Here is a 16,305-nt window from a genome sequence, read left to right on the forward strand (position 1 = left end):
TTCTTTTTCTTTCTTTCTCTCTTTTCTTTTCAAATCGTCTCTCTCCATTTGTCTCGCAGCCTATTTTTTTTGTCTGCCCCCCCCCTTTACTCCTCCTTCTGTCCTTTATTTCCTCGCTCACCCATCCATCCACTATCTGTGCAGCAAAGTGGGACTACGGGCTTCATAATGTGGTTCGAGGTTTCAGCTTACATATAATTCCACAAACTGACCCAAAGTGTCCCCCCCCCCCTTGCTCCATCCTGGAAGAAAGTGAAGTGGAAATACTGGGATGGAAAATGATCACAAGTCCTGATGTGTCAGCCCTAAACTCAAAGGAAAATAAGTTATGTCTTTTACACGGTGAGTACCTGTCTGCTACCGAACAACTGGAGCTTACAGGAGCTTTGTTGTTTGAGGTACAAACCGTAACTACAGTTTTGTGTTTTCTTTTACTAAAACTGCTCACATGAACAACTGTAAGTTATCTGACATTAGTACTTGATTATGTCACATTGAGTCACATTACAAATGACTGAAAACATCATTAACTGTCTCTTTCAAGTAGGATGTACACTTAGCTGTGTTATTGTAGTGTTGCAGTGGCACATAAGCCGATTCAGTGCCTTGTTAGTATAGTCTAATGTTTAATTCGGCTTCAGATACATTAATTGGAGGCAGATGCTCTAAAACCGTATTCATTCTTGAAAGAAACCATGAAGTAATGACAACGAGAAGCAGCAGCAATGAAAAAGCTGAGATAAACTACTAACAGACTGCAGCAGGCACATTTGTTAATTCATTCTGCTGGTGCTAAAACTGCTGTGCATTTAATAGTTTGACTGTACTTATAGTCAGAGCTTTTTTCATGTTCAGAAAGACAGAGTTTGTTCAGAAATACAAAAAGGAATTCTCAGGTAAACGGGAGTATAATTAAAGCTAACAATTGCCAAATTTTATGAAAAGGAAGCAGCAACAAGATAGCTGAGGTGCAGTTGCTACGGACTACCGTTTGCACAAAGTGAAATGGAAAGCTTTGGTTGCGTTTCGGGTTTCTATTTAACCTGCAACAGTGTTGGGAGCCACTGGAAATGCTGAAAATGCTCCAACTCCGTGAAAATAGAAAAAAACCCGACTCGATTTCATTACAAATACAACCAACAGTGCCAACTTGTGGCCCGGCACGCTAACTGCGTACATCGTTTCATTATTTGTGCCATTTCTATGTGAACAGATATTGTTTTCAACACAATGCAGTGTAAATGCAAAATGTTATTGTGTAAAGGGGCCCAAAGTTCTCCTACTCAAGCATAAAAGTGTTAACTAGTCACATAACTGTGTTTTAATGGAGACCACAGGTTCAGGTAACGCTGATGCTAATGCTAGCTGTCAGCTAAGTGAGCAAGTCTGCTTCTTTAACTGTCACTGATAAAAACAGTGAAAGCGTAGTTTCGTCAGATGAGCTGTATTGTAATTTTGCAAGTCAGGGTCGAGTTTAGAATTGTCAACACTTTCTTATCTGCAGCATCTTTAAATATACAATTCTATGGATGCTTGTAGGTGAATGTATGACCGGTACTTTATGTTGTTGTGGTGCCTCTATATACGAGGACCTGTTAGACACTTTCCCTCATAGTGAATGTGAGCGCCTCATGCCATATATATATATATATATATATATATATATATATATATATATATATATATATATATATATATATATATTGCGCATGACCCTCACAGCCTCCTTCTACTCCACAGGACACAACAGTGGAGTCATTATGGGGAGCCATGTGTTTCTGATTACCCCGGGTGCGGATTAGAAGGAGGGGAGCAGTGCGAGCTGTCTGCTTGTCCATTGGCTTCTCTGATGTGGCCAGAAACTGGACATCCATCAGTGCAAATCCCCTCCACAGTTCTTACCCCGTGGTGCCACCTCCACGGCAACGCTTTGCAGCAAGGCTGTTGACACCTCTCACCTTGTCGTCATATAGAACTGTCAATTCCAAAGAGTGAGTATATGAGTATGTATATATATATATGTTGGAAACCTATTGTGTGCCAAACGTTTGCATGAATATGACTCCAAACCCAGAACAACTGGGACCTATTGTAAAAAGTAAATGAAAGCAGAATTCAGTTACTTCAACCCTGGATTTATTAGTAATCTTTTATATGTTTGTATGTGAATAAAAACACATTCTATAGAAAATGTTGAAGAAAAATGAACTAAATAGAGAAGACTATTCTGAAGCTGATGCCAGTAGCCTGTTTCAAAAAAGTCAGTACAGGGAATCATGTGCAAAACTAAGTCGTTTCTCTATAAACAAACCTTGTTTTCAAAATGTTGTGCAAACGCAAACTTTTTCTGAAACAAAAATAAAAAAAACAAAAATTGTTTTCACTTGAAATATTATCACGTATCTTATCTGGTCGATGTCTCAGCTATTCTGTAAACTAGTGCTTCAGCAATGTGATACTTAAATTGTTCCCCCTTTGATAAGTCAGGTAAGACGTCAGAATCAGTTGTGAAATTGATTGTTTTTGCAGATCACAACCAGTAAACACCCTGTAAAGAACTCAGTGTTTAGACTGGCAGCCACTTAACACACACACACACACACACACACACACACACACACACACACACACACACACACACACACACACACACACACACACACACACACACACACGCACACACACACACACACACACACACACACACACACACACACACACACACACACACACACACACACACACCACAAAGCCAATCTCAAAGAGACAGAAGCGATAATCCATGAAATTCTACTTCTGACAGCTAATTCTTCAGACTGTGTTTCTGGCAGTGCTGTTTGTTTACTGTCAGTGCATTTCCTCATTTTTTTTTTAATAGATCTTTACTTTTGTTGCTAATCCAGGCAGGATTTTTTTTGCTTTTTTTTTTTTTTTTTTTACAAGCATCCTCCAAAAAATACCAGATGCATTTAAGAACAGCAAATGTCAAATGCAAAACATTTTTCCTTGAGGATACAAACTTAATCAAGGTACTTTTGATACTTACAAATCCAGAACTCCAATCAAGCCTGAAATTAGCGAAAATATAAATAAAAGCAGCTAAACAGAACATGAGCTGCTGGGGTTTGTTATGTTTACAATTTTTGGAAGAAGGACGGTCGGAGGGGTTTGAAGTTAAAATCGGAGCAAAACCTACCAGGAATACAGCACTTGGTCAGTTTTCTGGTGTGTAACAAGCTGTCCCAACTGGAGTATTAATTGTGGCTGAAGGTCCCATGGTGGTAGGGGATCCACACATACGTTTCTCCCAGATTTGATCACCAGATCTCTTAATGGTTCATGCTTATAGCTTTAGGGATTCATGAACACTTAAAAGCATTTCCAACATAAATACAGATGTATAAATAGCCTACAGCTGTCCTATTTGCAGTACAGCTTCTGTTAAAATGGAGATATATCTCCAATACATTAAACAACAAAACACTGTTCTATGTGTGGGTTCATACAAACTTTCCCCTAAACTTTCTTTTTTATCATGCTTTATTCTTAGAAACATTGCCCACTGTGAGTGTTTTTCTGTTTGTTTCAGTACATTTTCTGTTAGCCTGGATTTGTTGCTGTTCTTTACCCCTGGCTTGGATGAACGACGTGGAAACGATGTCGTTATGATTGAACAGGAAATCAATAATTCAAATTTAAATGTAATTTAATTAGCTAAAGAAAAAGAAGTTACTATGGTCCCATTTACATGACCCAAGACCCGAGGCCTAGTTTTCAAATGAAAATGTAAAGCTTATATTGCATTCTGGTTGTCTGTTTATACGACAGTGGTGCTCGGAGCCACGGCGAATACAACTTTTTGAAAATGCTGCGACTGTGCATGCGCACCACGGATCAAGTAAATGGTTCTTCTGCACATGCACATGCTGATGACTGTATTTTGATTATTCATCCTTACACTGTTTCGAATCGAGTGTCCACTATAAATGAATGTCCTTTTAAAAATAAGTCTATTTGCATTGATAGATTATAATCATTTCTGGTTAGTAAAAGAAGAAAAAAAAAAAAACATATTTCAAATTATTTACCCTCCAGTGAGCTGTTTCTCTTTGGCTGCTGCTTCTCTTCATCGTCTAAATCTGTTTCATCTAACTCGGGACCTATTTGCACTGCAAGGTTTTCAAGTGAAATCAGAAAACTTGTTTTGTTTTGCTGGTGTCCGTTTACACAACAACTGTGCTCAGAGCCACTGGAAACGCAACTTTCCGGAAACGTTTCAACTCCATATCCGTGTTAACAGGGGAAAGCCCAACTCTGAAACTGATATTGTTTTCAAAACACTGCAGTTCAAAATGATACTTTTCTGAAACGAAAACATAAATACGATGCATTTTCCCTTGAAACGTCGTGTAAACGGGTCGTAGAAACAAGCAGGAACTTTCGGTAAGTCTCACTGCCTTGGGTACGACGAGCGCTGTGGGGGGGAAGTGACATCGTCAAAGGAAGAAACATGAATTAATCATAGATTTTCAGAAACTTTATTTAGTGTATTGACAAGGTATATCAGTATATTAGTCTTAACTGTAGCTCTTAGATTTTGCAAATGCAACACAGGATACAGATTGGGTATTTTTTATTTTTTATTGTTTTTGTTTTTTTAATCTGTTTTTTTTAAAGGAAATCTTTATATAAAACTTAATGTGCCTATGTTGTGATTATTCTGAAGGTGGCTTGAGACAGATTTTAATGTGTTGCAAAGTGGCACAGAGAGGACGCCGATCTCCGGCTTTAGACCACTTGTAACGTAGAAAGTCCTGAATATGTCACTTGTGCTCCTTCTCTCCTCTTTATGAGCACAGCAGGCAGACAGGCTGCAGGCTTCCAACCCCCAGTTACCCCGAGGCTGCAGACAGTCACAGATAAAGCTGATGACTGGGACCGCATTTTCATCCATCATCCTGAAAACACGTAAACATCAGCATCCGACCGGCAGAGTGTCGTCCTGCTGGCCGACGGGAAGCATCCGGCGCTTTGGAGAGACAGGAAGCGAGTGTGTCCCTATAACAAGCCCTGTGAAGGAGGCAGCGAGGTGTTTTTCACCGTTTGATCTTTTGCCAGCTGCAAGCGCTGCAATTTACACAGCTCCTACTGGAAAAAGTGGCGGCGAGTGTTTTCATCATCCCCGCCTCGGCTGCACAGCCCCATGGTTAGAGACGACCGACTTTCCCCTTTGTCAGCACATTATTAATAACAACATCGCCCCCCCCCCCTTTTATTTTTTGGCACTCTCCTCGTGATGTAAGCCGAAACACGCTGATCGTGAACACATATGGCACGCACATATAGAGCGAAGGACCCCACCCCCACTCCTCTCATAACAGCAACTCAGCTTTTTTTTTTTTTTCCCTTCTTTCCTGCAGCTTAAGTCTGTGAGAAAACAGGACGACAACTACAAGATGCAAGAGAAGCCTGCAATTTTACTGCCTGTTAAAAGAGAGGGGGCAGTTTTTTAACTGCCATTTGACACATAATCTCTACCAGCGCAGGCGGGCCGTCGGCAAAACACACAGACAACAAGATGGTTCAGCTTCAGCCTTCCAGGCAGGGATGGTTTATTTTGGTTGGAAACATAATTGTCTGTGGCGAGGATTTCGGGATGACATTTTTTTTTTTTTTTTTAACCCGCCAAACTGCTCGGGAAGTGTGCGTGTGTGCCCTCTTGTGGTGACCTGGTGAAATTTTCTTCTTGCAGGGTCTTGACACAGCGGACGCAAACGCTGCTTCTAACACGATGCAGAGGTGCAGAAAGCGAGTAAGAGGAGGGGAAAGTGAAGAGAAAAATAAAAGATATTTAAACCAGAGGGATATACAATAAAGCAATGCCTCTTCCAAGCTTTCCAAGACCAAGACATTTTATTCACAAATTGCTAGGGTAGGAGAGCTACTGTATTTTAGCTGTAACCTTAAACATTACGGTGAAGTCTAACACTGTTGGAGCCACACATTCTCATGAACATACAAGAGCAGAGCCTTAAAAAAAAATCTGTGGGTCGTTTCTCATGTCTGCTTTGTGTCTTATTTCAGCATGTGCAGATCTAATAATGGCATCCTCTGATCCCTGAATGACTGAGACCATGGGTAGGGAACCACTAGCGGAAAACTGGATTATGGAAGAAAAGGGAACAATAAGTAGGAACCAAAGCAAAAATAAAAACAAAGGCAAGAAAAAGTAAAGCTTACCACAAAGAAATAACATGACTTGAATACTGTGTCGATCCCAGAGGAAATTCGTTCAATATGTTGCGAAAAGAAAATGGATATAAACTCTCACACCAATCCGATCGCTTTGCCTAGTGTTCATGTGAACGGGATTATCTGATCCCACAATAGGAACTCATTCAACTACATTGGAATAAAATTTTGTCAGATTTGACACTGAAATAAAAGACGGCTTTACTTTTTGACATTTGGCTGACGATCTGGGTCAATCTGGTGTGAGAAAGAAATTCCATCGAGTTGTACTGCAGCAGCAGGACAAATGAACTTCCTCTGTCTGCATAGAATCGGATTCCTTCTGTCTTAAGCACGCAGACAAGACTTTGAGTTCAAGATTGTGTTTGCACAGGTGGTATGGGGATCACCTTTTCTTTCTTATTACATGGGGGGAAAAAAAGTATTTTTTCCAAAAGTATTTAGCAAACGCTAACGTTTGCCTGTTGAATCGACCTCGTCTGAGTTTTTGTCTGATGAGAGAACGCTGGACTCATGAGCCACAATCGGCCACCTGCGAGCGTTCTGCATGGGAAAAAGCGATAAGGGCGCAGATGTGCTGGGACTTCTGTTGACCCCCAACAGCATCCGATGTGGAAGAAACTATAAACCATGAAGCCAGGGGGGGGGGGCCTCTTGAAGGACCTCTGAAATATCAAACATAACCCAACAACCAAGTGCGATGGAAGACCGATGTGGTGAACCAGTGACCCGGTTCTCCGATTGTGAAGAACCAATGAGGCAAAGGAGGCGACAGAGAGAGAAGGGCACTCCGGCTCAGGTGGGGCACTGCTCCCCTTTGTCGTAACGCGTCATGGTCTTGCCCACCTCAAGAAGCCGTCTGATGGACCGAAAGGTTATACATTGATGGTTAGAGTTTAGGAAAACACACAAAGTCATGAACATGCGGGCCTTCTTGGTGCTCACGCTAGCTTTGATTGCCCAGGCGTCCGAGACGAACAACGACACAGCGAACGAAGAGAAGCCTGTGATATCCAGAGCGAAAATACTGGTAAGTACCCAGTGGATCCCTACAAAAAGGTCTAATAATAAACTCACTCGTGACCAGGGTGTTTTTTTTTTTTTTTACCAGCCTGTTTGTGGGACGACTGGATAAGTCAGGTGCTGTTATGTCAGTTTGCATTCTGCTGAGATATGAAAGCTATTTCTGGAAGCTTTGATCACGCAGAGAACGGCGCTGCTCGTCATGCTGTTTTAACAACTGTCTGTCGTCGTCCCTGCAGGCTCCCAGTGTGGTCGGATGAGGCATAAAGAAAATGCCCGAGCTCCATCATTTCCTCATGGAGCGATCGGCTTTATAGTATCCTTCTGCTCCGTTTCGTCGCGCTCTTTGTTTCTTCAGAGACGTGACCTTTGAACATATTTTTTTCCTCTAAACAAACATCTGTGATTTTTTTTCTCATGACCTCTGTCTTTATAAGCAAAAACAGAGCATCCAGCCAAGCTGACATGTTTGGTGCCAGCCTCTGTGAGCGTTCCAAAAACTCTCAACTCCTGCTAAGTGCGTCTAAAAATAGCGAAAGCAGACGGAGGCGCCTTCTTCTCCTCCAACCTACCTGTTGTTTCCCCCTTGATCGGCTTTTTCTCCCGCGCAGCCACAACTTGGAGTACGACTCATCCGAGGAGAAGAATCCCCGTCTGATCTTCTATAATGAAAAAGACGAGGTTGTAAAGGTGAGACGTGCACTCGAGGGGGAGGATGTTTTTACTCCTCCGCTCTCTGATGGAGTTTATCTACAGAGTGCCAGAACGTGGAAGACAGACTCGGTCGGGGAAGTTTTAAGACTGCTCGATCTGATATCCAGATCTTCTGTCGGATACCGAGACGTGCCGAGGGGGCGCGCTTGAAAGAGCGAGACAGTAAAAACAGATAAAAAAGCACATAAATTGGGCTTTCTGAAAGATGAGCAATACTTTTTTTTTTCTTTTTTTTTTTTTTGCAGTGAAGTGAGATATTTGATATGAATGATGTTATGAATTTGAATGTAAAGCTTCCAAGCCTTTCCCACAGATGGATTTTTGTCATTGTGTTCCAGTTATTGTGTTAGTATGAGGCACTAAATCACCCGTCCCCCCCCCCAACTTGGAAATAATATTGATAAATTGCCTCTGCGCCAGCCTGATTTAAAGTTTGAGTCCTTTCATGCATTACAGTCGCTTTTATGGTTTTTATCCTATATTTTCTGCACTCAATCTTTTGTGGGAGTTCTCCCTCAGTCAGACTCGGGGTTAGAATGTTTGTTGTGCTTTTACAACGTGTGTTGCCCCAAGAGGCTGTAAATTTGGCTTTAAATGGATAAAGGCTGAGTTAGTGAAGAAATTAATGTGCAGGAGTTTCTGCAGCAGAAGCTGCTGCATGATTTAGCTATAAAAATAAAACCCCCAAAAGGAAAAAAAAGTTTTCAGTACAACACATCATGCAAACTCAGAAAGAAACCTGCAAATGTACATATCATTTACACAACATTGCTTCTTTTAGGTCTTTAACCACATGCCCTCGTGTAAATATGGCTGTCGTGCGCACGTGTGTGTGTGTGTGTGTGTGTGTGTGTGTGTGTGTGTGTGTGTGTGTGTGTGTGTGTGTGTGTGTCTCAGACAGTTCCAGTGAAGAAAATGAAGGCAGACGAGATCAGCAGCCTACTGGAGTCTCTGGGCTTCTACAAGAGGTCCAAGAAAGGGGAAGAGGTACCAGAGGAGTTCCAGAACTTCCCCCTCAGAGCCCCCAGGGACGAGCTGTGATGACCCCTGGTGGCCACACTCTGCCTCTGCACCCGGGACGCATCCATGACGAGTGGGGCCTCAAGGCCGGGAACCACAAGGCCAGGCTGCACTCTGAAGACCCGCATGTTCGGGGGGCAGGGAGTGGAGGAGGAGGAGGGGTGGTCGTCACTACTGTGTTCGTAATCTGTTTGATAAACTTGATTAATTAAAAACAAACAAATTCTAAAATCAGTGCATTCAATGTTTCTGGCTAATGAGAGTTGCTCTTTTTATTTTCCATCCCCCTTTTTCTTTTGCAAAAAATAAAAAAAAAGTCAATATCCTGTCAGGGTGAAATTTAAGTGGCAACTTAGCTCTCAATAAAATGTAACTGAAGAAAAAAAATTAAATAAAGATATATATCGATGGATGAACGGATGGACAGATAGATCACACTTCCCGACAACAAACTAACTTGCTCGCATTTTTTTTTCAGTTTCCATGGGAGTTCTTAATTTTTTGTTCAACCCAGATTATTAAGGTCAAATGAGGACAAATATCCCTGCAATTTAAAATGTATGTAGGCTAATGTATATAAATGAATCATGAACAAATTTGCCATAATGCCAAAATTTGCCATATAAAAAAGATAAATGTAAGCTGTTTTCAAATTCAATGGCAGAAACAAGAAAATACAAAAAAATCTGGGTGACTTGCTTTCTGTCTTTCATTCATCGGGTCTGTTTTGGGCTGGAAAAAAAAAAGAAGAAAAAATGTAATGTACAATTAAAAAAAGGGAGGAAAGCATGAACAGTTTTTTTTTACTTTTTATTGTTATTATTCCTTGATGTTGCATTTCAGTTGTGGTATAGTAGTGGGGTGTTTTCTCTCTCTCTCTTATTTTTTATTTATACCTTGCATTTATATACAGTTTATACCAACTTTATCCAAGTTAGTGTCACATATGATTCAACTTATTACCAGCTACAATGGGAAAAAGCACAGAGCACATTGTGGACATTTGTCCTCCATAATTATTGTTGGGCAAAGAGAAAGAATGGATGTTTCGGGATATTGAATCACAGAAATAATATTGACTTGTAGACAATTAGGGAAAATGTTTGTGAGTCAGTGCCATGCAGTGTTTTCAGCTCACTCCGGCTTCCCCTCACAATCCAAAAACATTTGTTTGAGATTAATTAGTGACCCTAAATTGCAAGTCGGTGTGAATGTGAGTGTGTGGTTGTCTGTCTCTCAGTATTTGCCCTGTGTTTGGCCTACCGGCCTGTCCAAAGTGTACCCTGTCTAGTCCCATAGAAATTTGCGACCACGAGTTGGATAAAGCTGAATCACGGATGGGTGGACAGATGAACTGAGAGTCATTCCACTGGCTGCTGTTCTTCACACCACTTTCTTAGTGTTTTGTTTCCTTTCTCCCAAACCTGTTAAGATGTGCACATTTTCTTACTCAGTTAAATTTAAATTTAGATTGTGGGCCGCAGCAGGTCAACACATTACTTGTGTGTGCCCCACCTATCAAGTCTTAACAGAGCTGCAAGAGTTCCATAATTGGATGAACCAAATTCAGTGAGCACCATAGATGGCCACTAAGTAAGTGACAAACTGCCATGCCGCTCGTTCAGCCTAATCCTCCGCCCGCCTCCTGCACAATAATCTGATTAGCAGGAGTGTCTGCCAGCACGCGTCCATTTGTGCCTGCAACTCGCCGTTTGTGTGACTTTAAACAATGGGGATTAGACGGGGACGCTGAACCACGGACACAGTTCCGGACCGCCGCACTTCCCAGCTTCTCGGCTCGGCCGTCAGCTCTTTTTCCCACAATGCCTGTGTTCTACTCGCCGGTCCCTGAGAACCTGCAGATGGGCCTGGCCTACATGGGAGGCTCTGTGTTCACCAACAACAGGACAGCAGACAGTGACTTCACGCGGGAGCAGAAGGACGCCTCTGGTTAGTTTCTGGCCTCAGCGGCGGTTTGTGAAGTAAATGCAATGAAGATCTGAAGCGTTCGTTGGAATTTAAAGCAACATACACTAGCTAAGCATGTAAAAAGGGAGACACACCAGTACGTAATGACAGGGTTCAGACCAAAATGAGAAGAACACACCTACACTGTATTTTCTCAAGTAAATCAACAAAGTGCATAAAAAGATCACCTTAACAAGGACTTGTTTGTATCAAATGATGTATTTCTGCAACTTTGAAATAAATACTGTGCTCAGAAAAGAAGGTTTTAACTTGTGATTTGTATTGTTTTATGTCAAAGAAGCTTCTCATATAGCTCCATTTTGTTCTGTTTGTCTCTGACCTTCTGAAAGTGCTACTTGGTGCTTGATTACTGTGATTGAAGCTTCCAAGGCCGATGTTAGGAGGACGCACGGTTCCCAGTCGTCTCCATGTGGGGGTTTCCACGAGAGTCACCATCACCTTCTTAAAATTGTTATCTACCGTTTTTATAATATATCCATATCATGGTGGAGCTTAAACAATCAAGCATTCTAAGTAATTGTTTGGAAAAAGTCTTTTATATTCATCCCTTTTCTTTGATGTAAGACGTCTTGAACTTTTCAACCTCTAAAACAAAATTGTCCTGTTTCAGTGGTCAACCAGCTGGTTTCCCACCTTCCTCTTCAAATGCTCCTCTACTTCAACATGTTTTACTTCCCCTGTTGGTGGTTCTCCGCCGTCTTCATGCTGGAAGTAAAGGTAAGCTGAAGCGCCGCATGGTGCACCAAACAATACAGCAGAAGAAGAAAAAATACTGATTTTAAAATCATAGACGTGATAAAGTAAGCGTCGAATTAATAGACACAGGTGAGAAGCCTCAATCAGCAAATTGGGAAATATAAGATTTTTGTGTTTATCATCCTTGTTTCCATTAAACACACCTCCATAGATGCTAATGTGATTTTTTTTGTTTTACAGTGAATTCGATAAGTAACTGTGTTTCTCTCAATGTCATTTTTGCTGATCTCTGTGACTCAGATGGGAGAGCTGGCTGTCTCTCAATCCCATGGTTGATGGTTCAATCCTCCATCTTGCCCCGCCCATATTTTGAAGCCCGATACTGAGGCTCAGTCCTCTTTTATGGTGCGTGAATTAATGAATGTGAATAAAAACAAAGAGTGCTTTCAAACTGCTGAAGCTGAAAGTGAAGTGATAAAAACAGATTAACATTAACAGCAGTTATTTTACTGTGTTCATGTAGTCATTTTTGAAATGTGTGAGGCCATCCAATGGGCCAAATTAGATCCCGTGGGACTCCATTTCTGGTCTTGGGGCTTTATGTTTCACACCCCTGCTTTAGATTGCATGTTTTCTGGTCAGGTTTTACATTTTTCAATCTGTGAGGAATTTCATGTCACTTTGTCACGTGAGACTTGCAGCCCGTTCATGGTGCACAATGCTTCGTATGCATGCGTATAATACATCATAAGAATTGACTTACGTTGATCTCAAACAACTTCAAACATGCAGTATCATGAACTATCTTGTGCATGAAAAAAGAAGAAGGAGCCCTGATTTGATAGTTTGACCTCCACAGAGGGCTGTATTTCAACATCATGTCATCGAGATTGCATAAAGTGACAGATGGATTTAAGCTTACTGAATTCCATCTAAGAGTTATTCTCAATTCTCAAAGATTATTGCAAGTAACCTCCCAGTACAGTTCCTAAAGTTTTTTTCAAGTCAAGATAATATTCCTAAGCACAATTTTAATAATGCTGCACAGTGGTGTTGCACTTAACAGTCTCGTCCCAGAGCGAGAGTGTCCCAGTCCCAGTGTCCCGGGACTTTAAAGCCGTTCTGTGTAAAGTAGAAATGTTCTCCCTGTGTATGCATGGGTTTCCTTCCTGTACTCTGATTTAATCCCATATGCATTTGAGGTTAACAGGTAATTGTAAATCAGCCTGTAGCTATGAGAGTGTGATTGTCCTTGATTGTGACCCGTTCAGGGTGTTTCCAGGCTCTAGACATTATCAGCCGAGTTGGATCAATCTGTAAAGAAATATATCATACATCAACATTAAAGGCACGCACGCACGCACGCACGCAGATACACTCACACACAGAAAGAGAAACAGGTCTGGTGAATTTTCACTCAATTCATTCAATTCATGAAAACCCTCTACCTTCAAACATTGTAACTTTGGCACCGCCTTGTGGTTAAAGACAAAAAATATCCTGCGGTAATCGTTCAAGGTTCAACTGCCCAAATCTCGTTTCTTTTGCTGAGAGTGACTTCAAGGAAAAATCTACACATAAAGGCCGTTTAAACAAATAGTTTCACATATATAAAACACAATCAGATTATATCTCTCCTTTGTTTTCACAAAGTAAATCTGATGTTTTTAGTCATATTAAATGGTCAACCTTCTTCTCTGTTTCCAGTACTCTTATCTTCCAGGGTACTACCAGGCTCTGCTCATCACTGGGATGGTTCTCCTCACATTCATTGAAGTAATCCGGCTTTATTTGGGCTACATAGGCAACCTTAATGAAAAGGTAACTCAAATCCACATCTGCTCATGCAAAGCTCCTTTATGGACAGAGGACAGGAAAGAGCCGCTTCAGTATTCTACCTGCTTGAGTAAACACTGTCAAGAGTGTGTTTGTGTGTATGTGTGTGTGTGTATGTGTGTGTGTGTGTGTGTGTGTGTGTGTGTGTGTGTGTGTGTGTGTGTGTGTGTGTGTGTGTGTGTGTGTGTGTACTAGATGGCTGAGTTCTCTATCTTTGCATCGCTTCTGTGCACTAAGCCAGACTCTCCCGCCGTCCTCCTCTCCCTGTCATCAGGTGCCAGAGCTGGCCGCCTTCTGGATCCTGTCTTTCATGTTCCAGCTGCCAGTGCTGCTGTTCTTCCTGACCGACGAAGGAATTATCATCCTGCCCCTGGAGAGAGCCGTCCATTCCCTCTACCTCCTCTTTCTGCTCGCCCAGATCCTGGCCTCCTTCCTGGCACTCAGGACCATGACCCGAAAGCTCACTCTGCTCTTCTATCTGCGGCAGTTTGGCACAAGGCAGCATTTCCACCACACGGGGATGAGTTCTGTCTACGGGCTCCCCCACCAACGCAGCGTGCTGCCTCTGTCGCCCATTCAACATATATACCATTGATGCGAGAATTCACCCTCTTTTCTTTGGACCTTTTGACTTGCCATTAACACTTTCAAGGTTCGCCTATACAAACATTTTCTTTTAAAGTTGGCGGCCATTTCAAAATTGGGTATTTTGCAGCATTTGGAAGTCTCAAGGCCTATCGAGACCGAAGCCTCTTGCATTGTATTGGCTCCACTGACTGGTGTTGTAACCTCTTGTTGCTACATATTGGCCTTTCTGCTCTGAGTTTGCGCGTGTTTATTTGGTACTTTGTTTTTATATGCCTTTTTATCTTATATACTCAATTGATCCCTTCAGGGGAAATTCCTACCTAGTTCTAGAAGTGATGGGCTGCCACAGTGCAGCAGGCTCAAGGCTGTAGATCAGGTAGCCATAGCGGAGACCTGTTCGCTGTGGGATTTGAACACGCAAACTTTCAATCCAAAGTCTCTCTAACCTCTAGGTCACCATTGCATCACATTCCCAAACTCTAGAACTTGTCACAAACAGCTGCATTAACAATCATTAAACATAGTAAAATACGTTTTATGAAGTTCAAGTTCAAACCGACTGACCAACACAATAAAATGTATGTTTTTTTCTTGTATGAGTGGCATGGAGGATAAAGTAAATCCATGTTCTAAACAAACGGACCCACTTAGGATAACTTCCCAAAACAGCCACAACTTTATTGAGTTCCATCCAAACTACACTGGCCTAAGCCTTAGAGCAGAGACTATATGGAAAATAGTCGACCATTAATATGAACTTACGACCTTAGGCCCTAAGGACATACGTTCATATTGATTGTCGACTATTTTCCAAGCATGGTGTATTATAAATGCAATGTATTTCAAATCATATAGGACCCACCGTAAGAACCAATAATGAAATAATGCTAACATTGTTTAAAGGTTACTAACCACTCCTAATATCATTACCAACAGAACAAACGCACACATAATAGAATCAACACATCTTCATGAGATTAAACAGTTCTGTGCGTAGCATCATGTTTAACTAATCATCTCGTATATTGCCTAGTGCTTACTACGTCCTTAATGTCTTTGAACAAGGAGTGTGGTTCTTGTAGCAGGCCGAGCTAAGAGGCTGGGCTGCTTGGAGCAGCCTGCTTCCTTCGAATATCCACAGGGCAAGAGAGGGAGAGAGTGGAGGCTCCCAAGGCTTTTTGATAAGGATGGAGCATTCAACTGGCTGAGAGGCCATGGGGGGGGGGGGGGGGGGGGGGGGGGGGGGTGGGAGTCAGCCTTCCCTGAGAGAGGAAGGAGAGAGCATTTGATGCATGGGGGATGCAGTGTTTTTCTGTGGTCTGCTGAGACCCCAACCCCGGTCATGAGATTTAAAGTGTGATGTTTTGTGAAAGCGTCCATCCTGTCTATCTATCCCAAGTCAGAGTCTGTTGACATTTCGCATCCACAGGATTAAGCCATCAAATATTTCAAAAGATGAAATTTCCCCTGAACTCATAGTAAAAACAGGTCCCATCTTTCTATTGTATTCTGATGTTTTGAGACCACTTGTGTAGAATGATGAGTCCAATGTCTTCCTATGTGACATCTGATTTCTGCTATAAAGTGACAGGTACCTAAAACAAAACAAACAAACAAAAAAAACTCGTACAAGCGCTGATGCTTCACGCTGGCATATTCTGTCAATGTTTTAAAAAGATGAAAGCCACTATTTTAGTCTCCTCTTTAAATGTCAAAATCTGACACCTCCCCAGCCAAACTGTCACGGAGTGACACAAGTTAACAGGGGGGAATATGGGAAAGTACGCTATCAAGCACTGAAATGGGATCAGGAAGTCACGGCAGCGCGTTGCCTCTGGCTGCTTTCATCAAACACTGTTAAAGTGTTTCCTTTATTTTTCATCTCCTAATGATGATGGATGGCGGAATAGGATTGTTTCACCAAGATAGATCAATTTCTTTCTGTGCCCACAAGACATGATTATCATCTCAGTGGTTGAAAGCAACATATTCTAACAGTTCTGGATGAAAGTAATGTGAGACTTCAATGAAACATTTTGAATTCATTTTGAAGTCATCGCTACGGTTTGTGATATTTCCCTGGTGTCTTGATAAATGACAGGCAGGCTTTTTTGTTTCTTCTCCTGTCTTTTTTCCAATTTTCATTTTTTTTTCTTGTTTTGATACACCTCAGTTTCACAACTCATC

The 16,305-nt window shown here is 41.7% G+C and overlaps 2 protein-coding genes across 2 annotated transcripts; both read left to right on the top strand.

Moving 5' to 3' along the window:
- The first annotated feature begins 7,152 nt into the window (after positions 1–7,152).
- Positions 7,153–9,745, top strand: selenoe (selenoprotein e). Its single transcript, XM_080468060.1, has 4 exons — positions 7,153–7,282; positions 7,515–7,591; positions 7,887–7,965; positions 8,887–9,745. Exons 1-4 carry the CDS (start codon positions 7,169–7,171, stop codon positions 9,028–9,030), a joined length of 414 nt encoding a protein of 137 aa, XP_080324186.1. The 5' UTR covers positions 7,153–7,168; the 3' UTR covers positions 9,031–9,745.
- A 988-nt stretch (positions 9,746–10,733) lies between these two features.
- On the top strand, positions 10,734–15,715 carry LOC308112500 (transmembrane protein 17A). The gene is made up of 4 exons (XM_080468061.1): positions 10,734–10,959; positions 11,609–11,715; positions 13,402–13,515; positions 13,805–15,715. The coding sequence occupies exons 1-4, from the start codon at positions 10,833–10,835 to the stop codon at positions 14,123–14,125; spliced, it is 669 nt and encodes a 222-aa protein (XP_080324187.1). The 5' UTR covers positions 10,734–10,832; the 3' UTR covers positions 14,126–15,715.
- Positions 15,716–16,305: the final 590 nt, after the last annotated feature.

The sequence above is a fragment of the Lipophrys pholis genome (assembly GCF_963383615.2).
Source record: "Lipophrys pholis genome assembly, chromosome: 7".
Lineage (NCBI taxonomy): Eukaryota > Metazoa > Chordata > Actinopteri > Blenniiformes > Blenniidae > Lipophrys > Lipophrys pholis.

Coding starts and splice junctions, on each gene's coding strand:
- LOC308112500 (XM_080468061.1), top strand. CDS start 10,833: ATGCCTGTGTTCTACTCGCCGGTCCCTGAGAACCTGCAGATGGGCCTG. Junction 10,960..11,608: donor GGAGCAGAAGGACGCCTCTG/GTTAGTTTCTGG, acceptor GTCCTGTTTCAG/TGGTCAACCAGCTGGTTTCC. Junction 13,516..13,804: donor TAGGCAACCTTAATGAAAAG/GTAACTCAAATC, acceptor CCCTGTCATCAG/GTGCCAGAGCTGGCCGCCTT.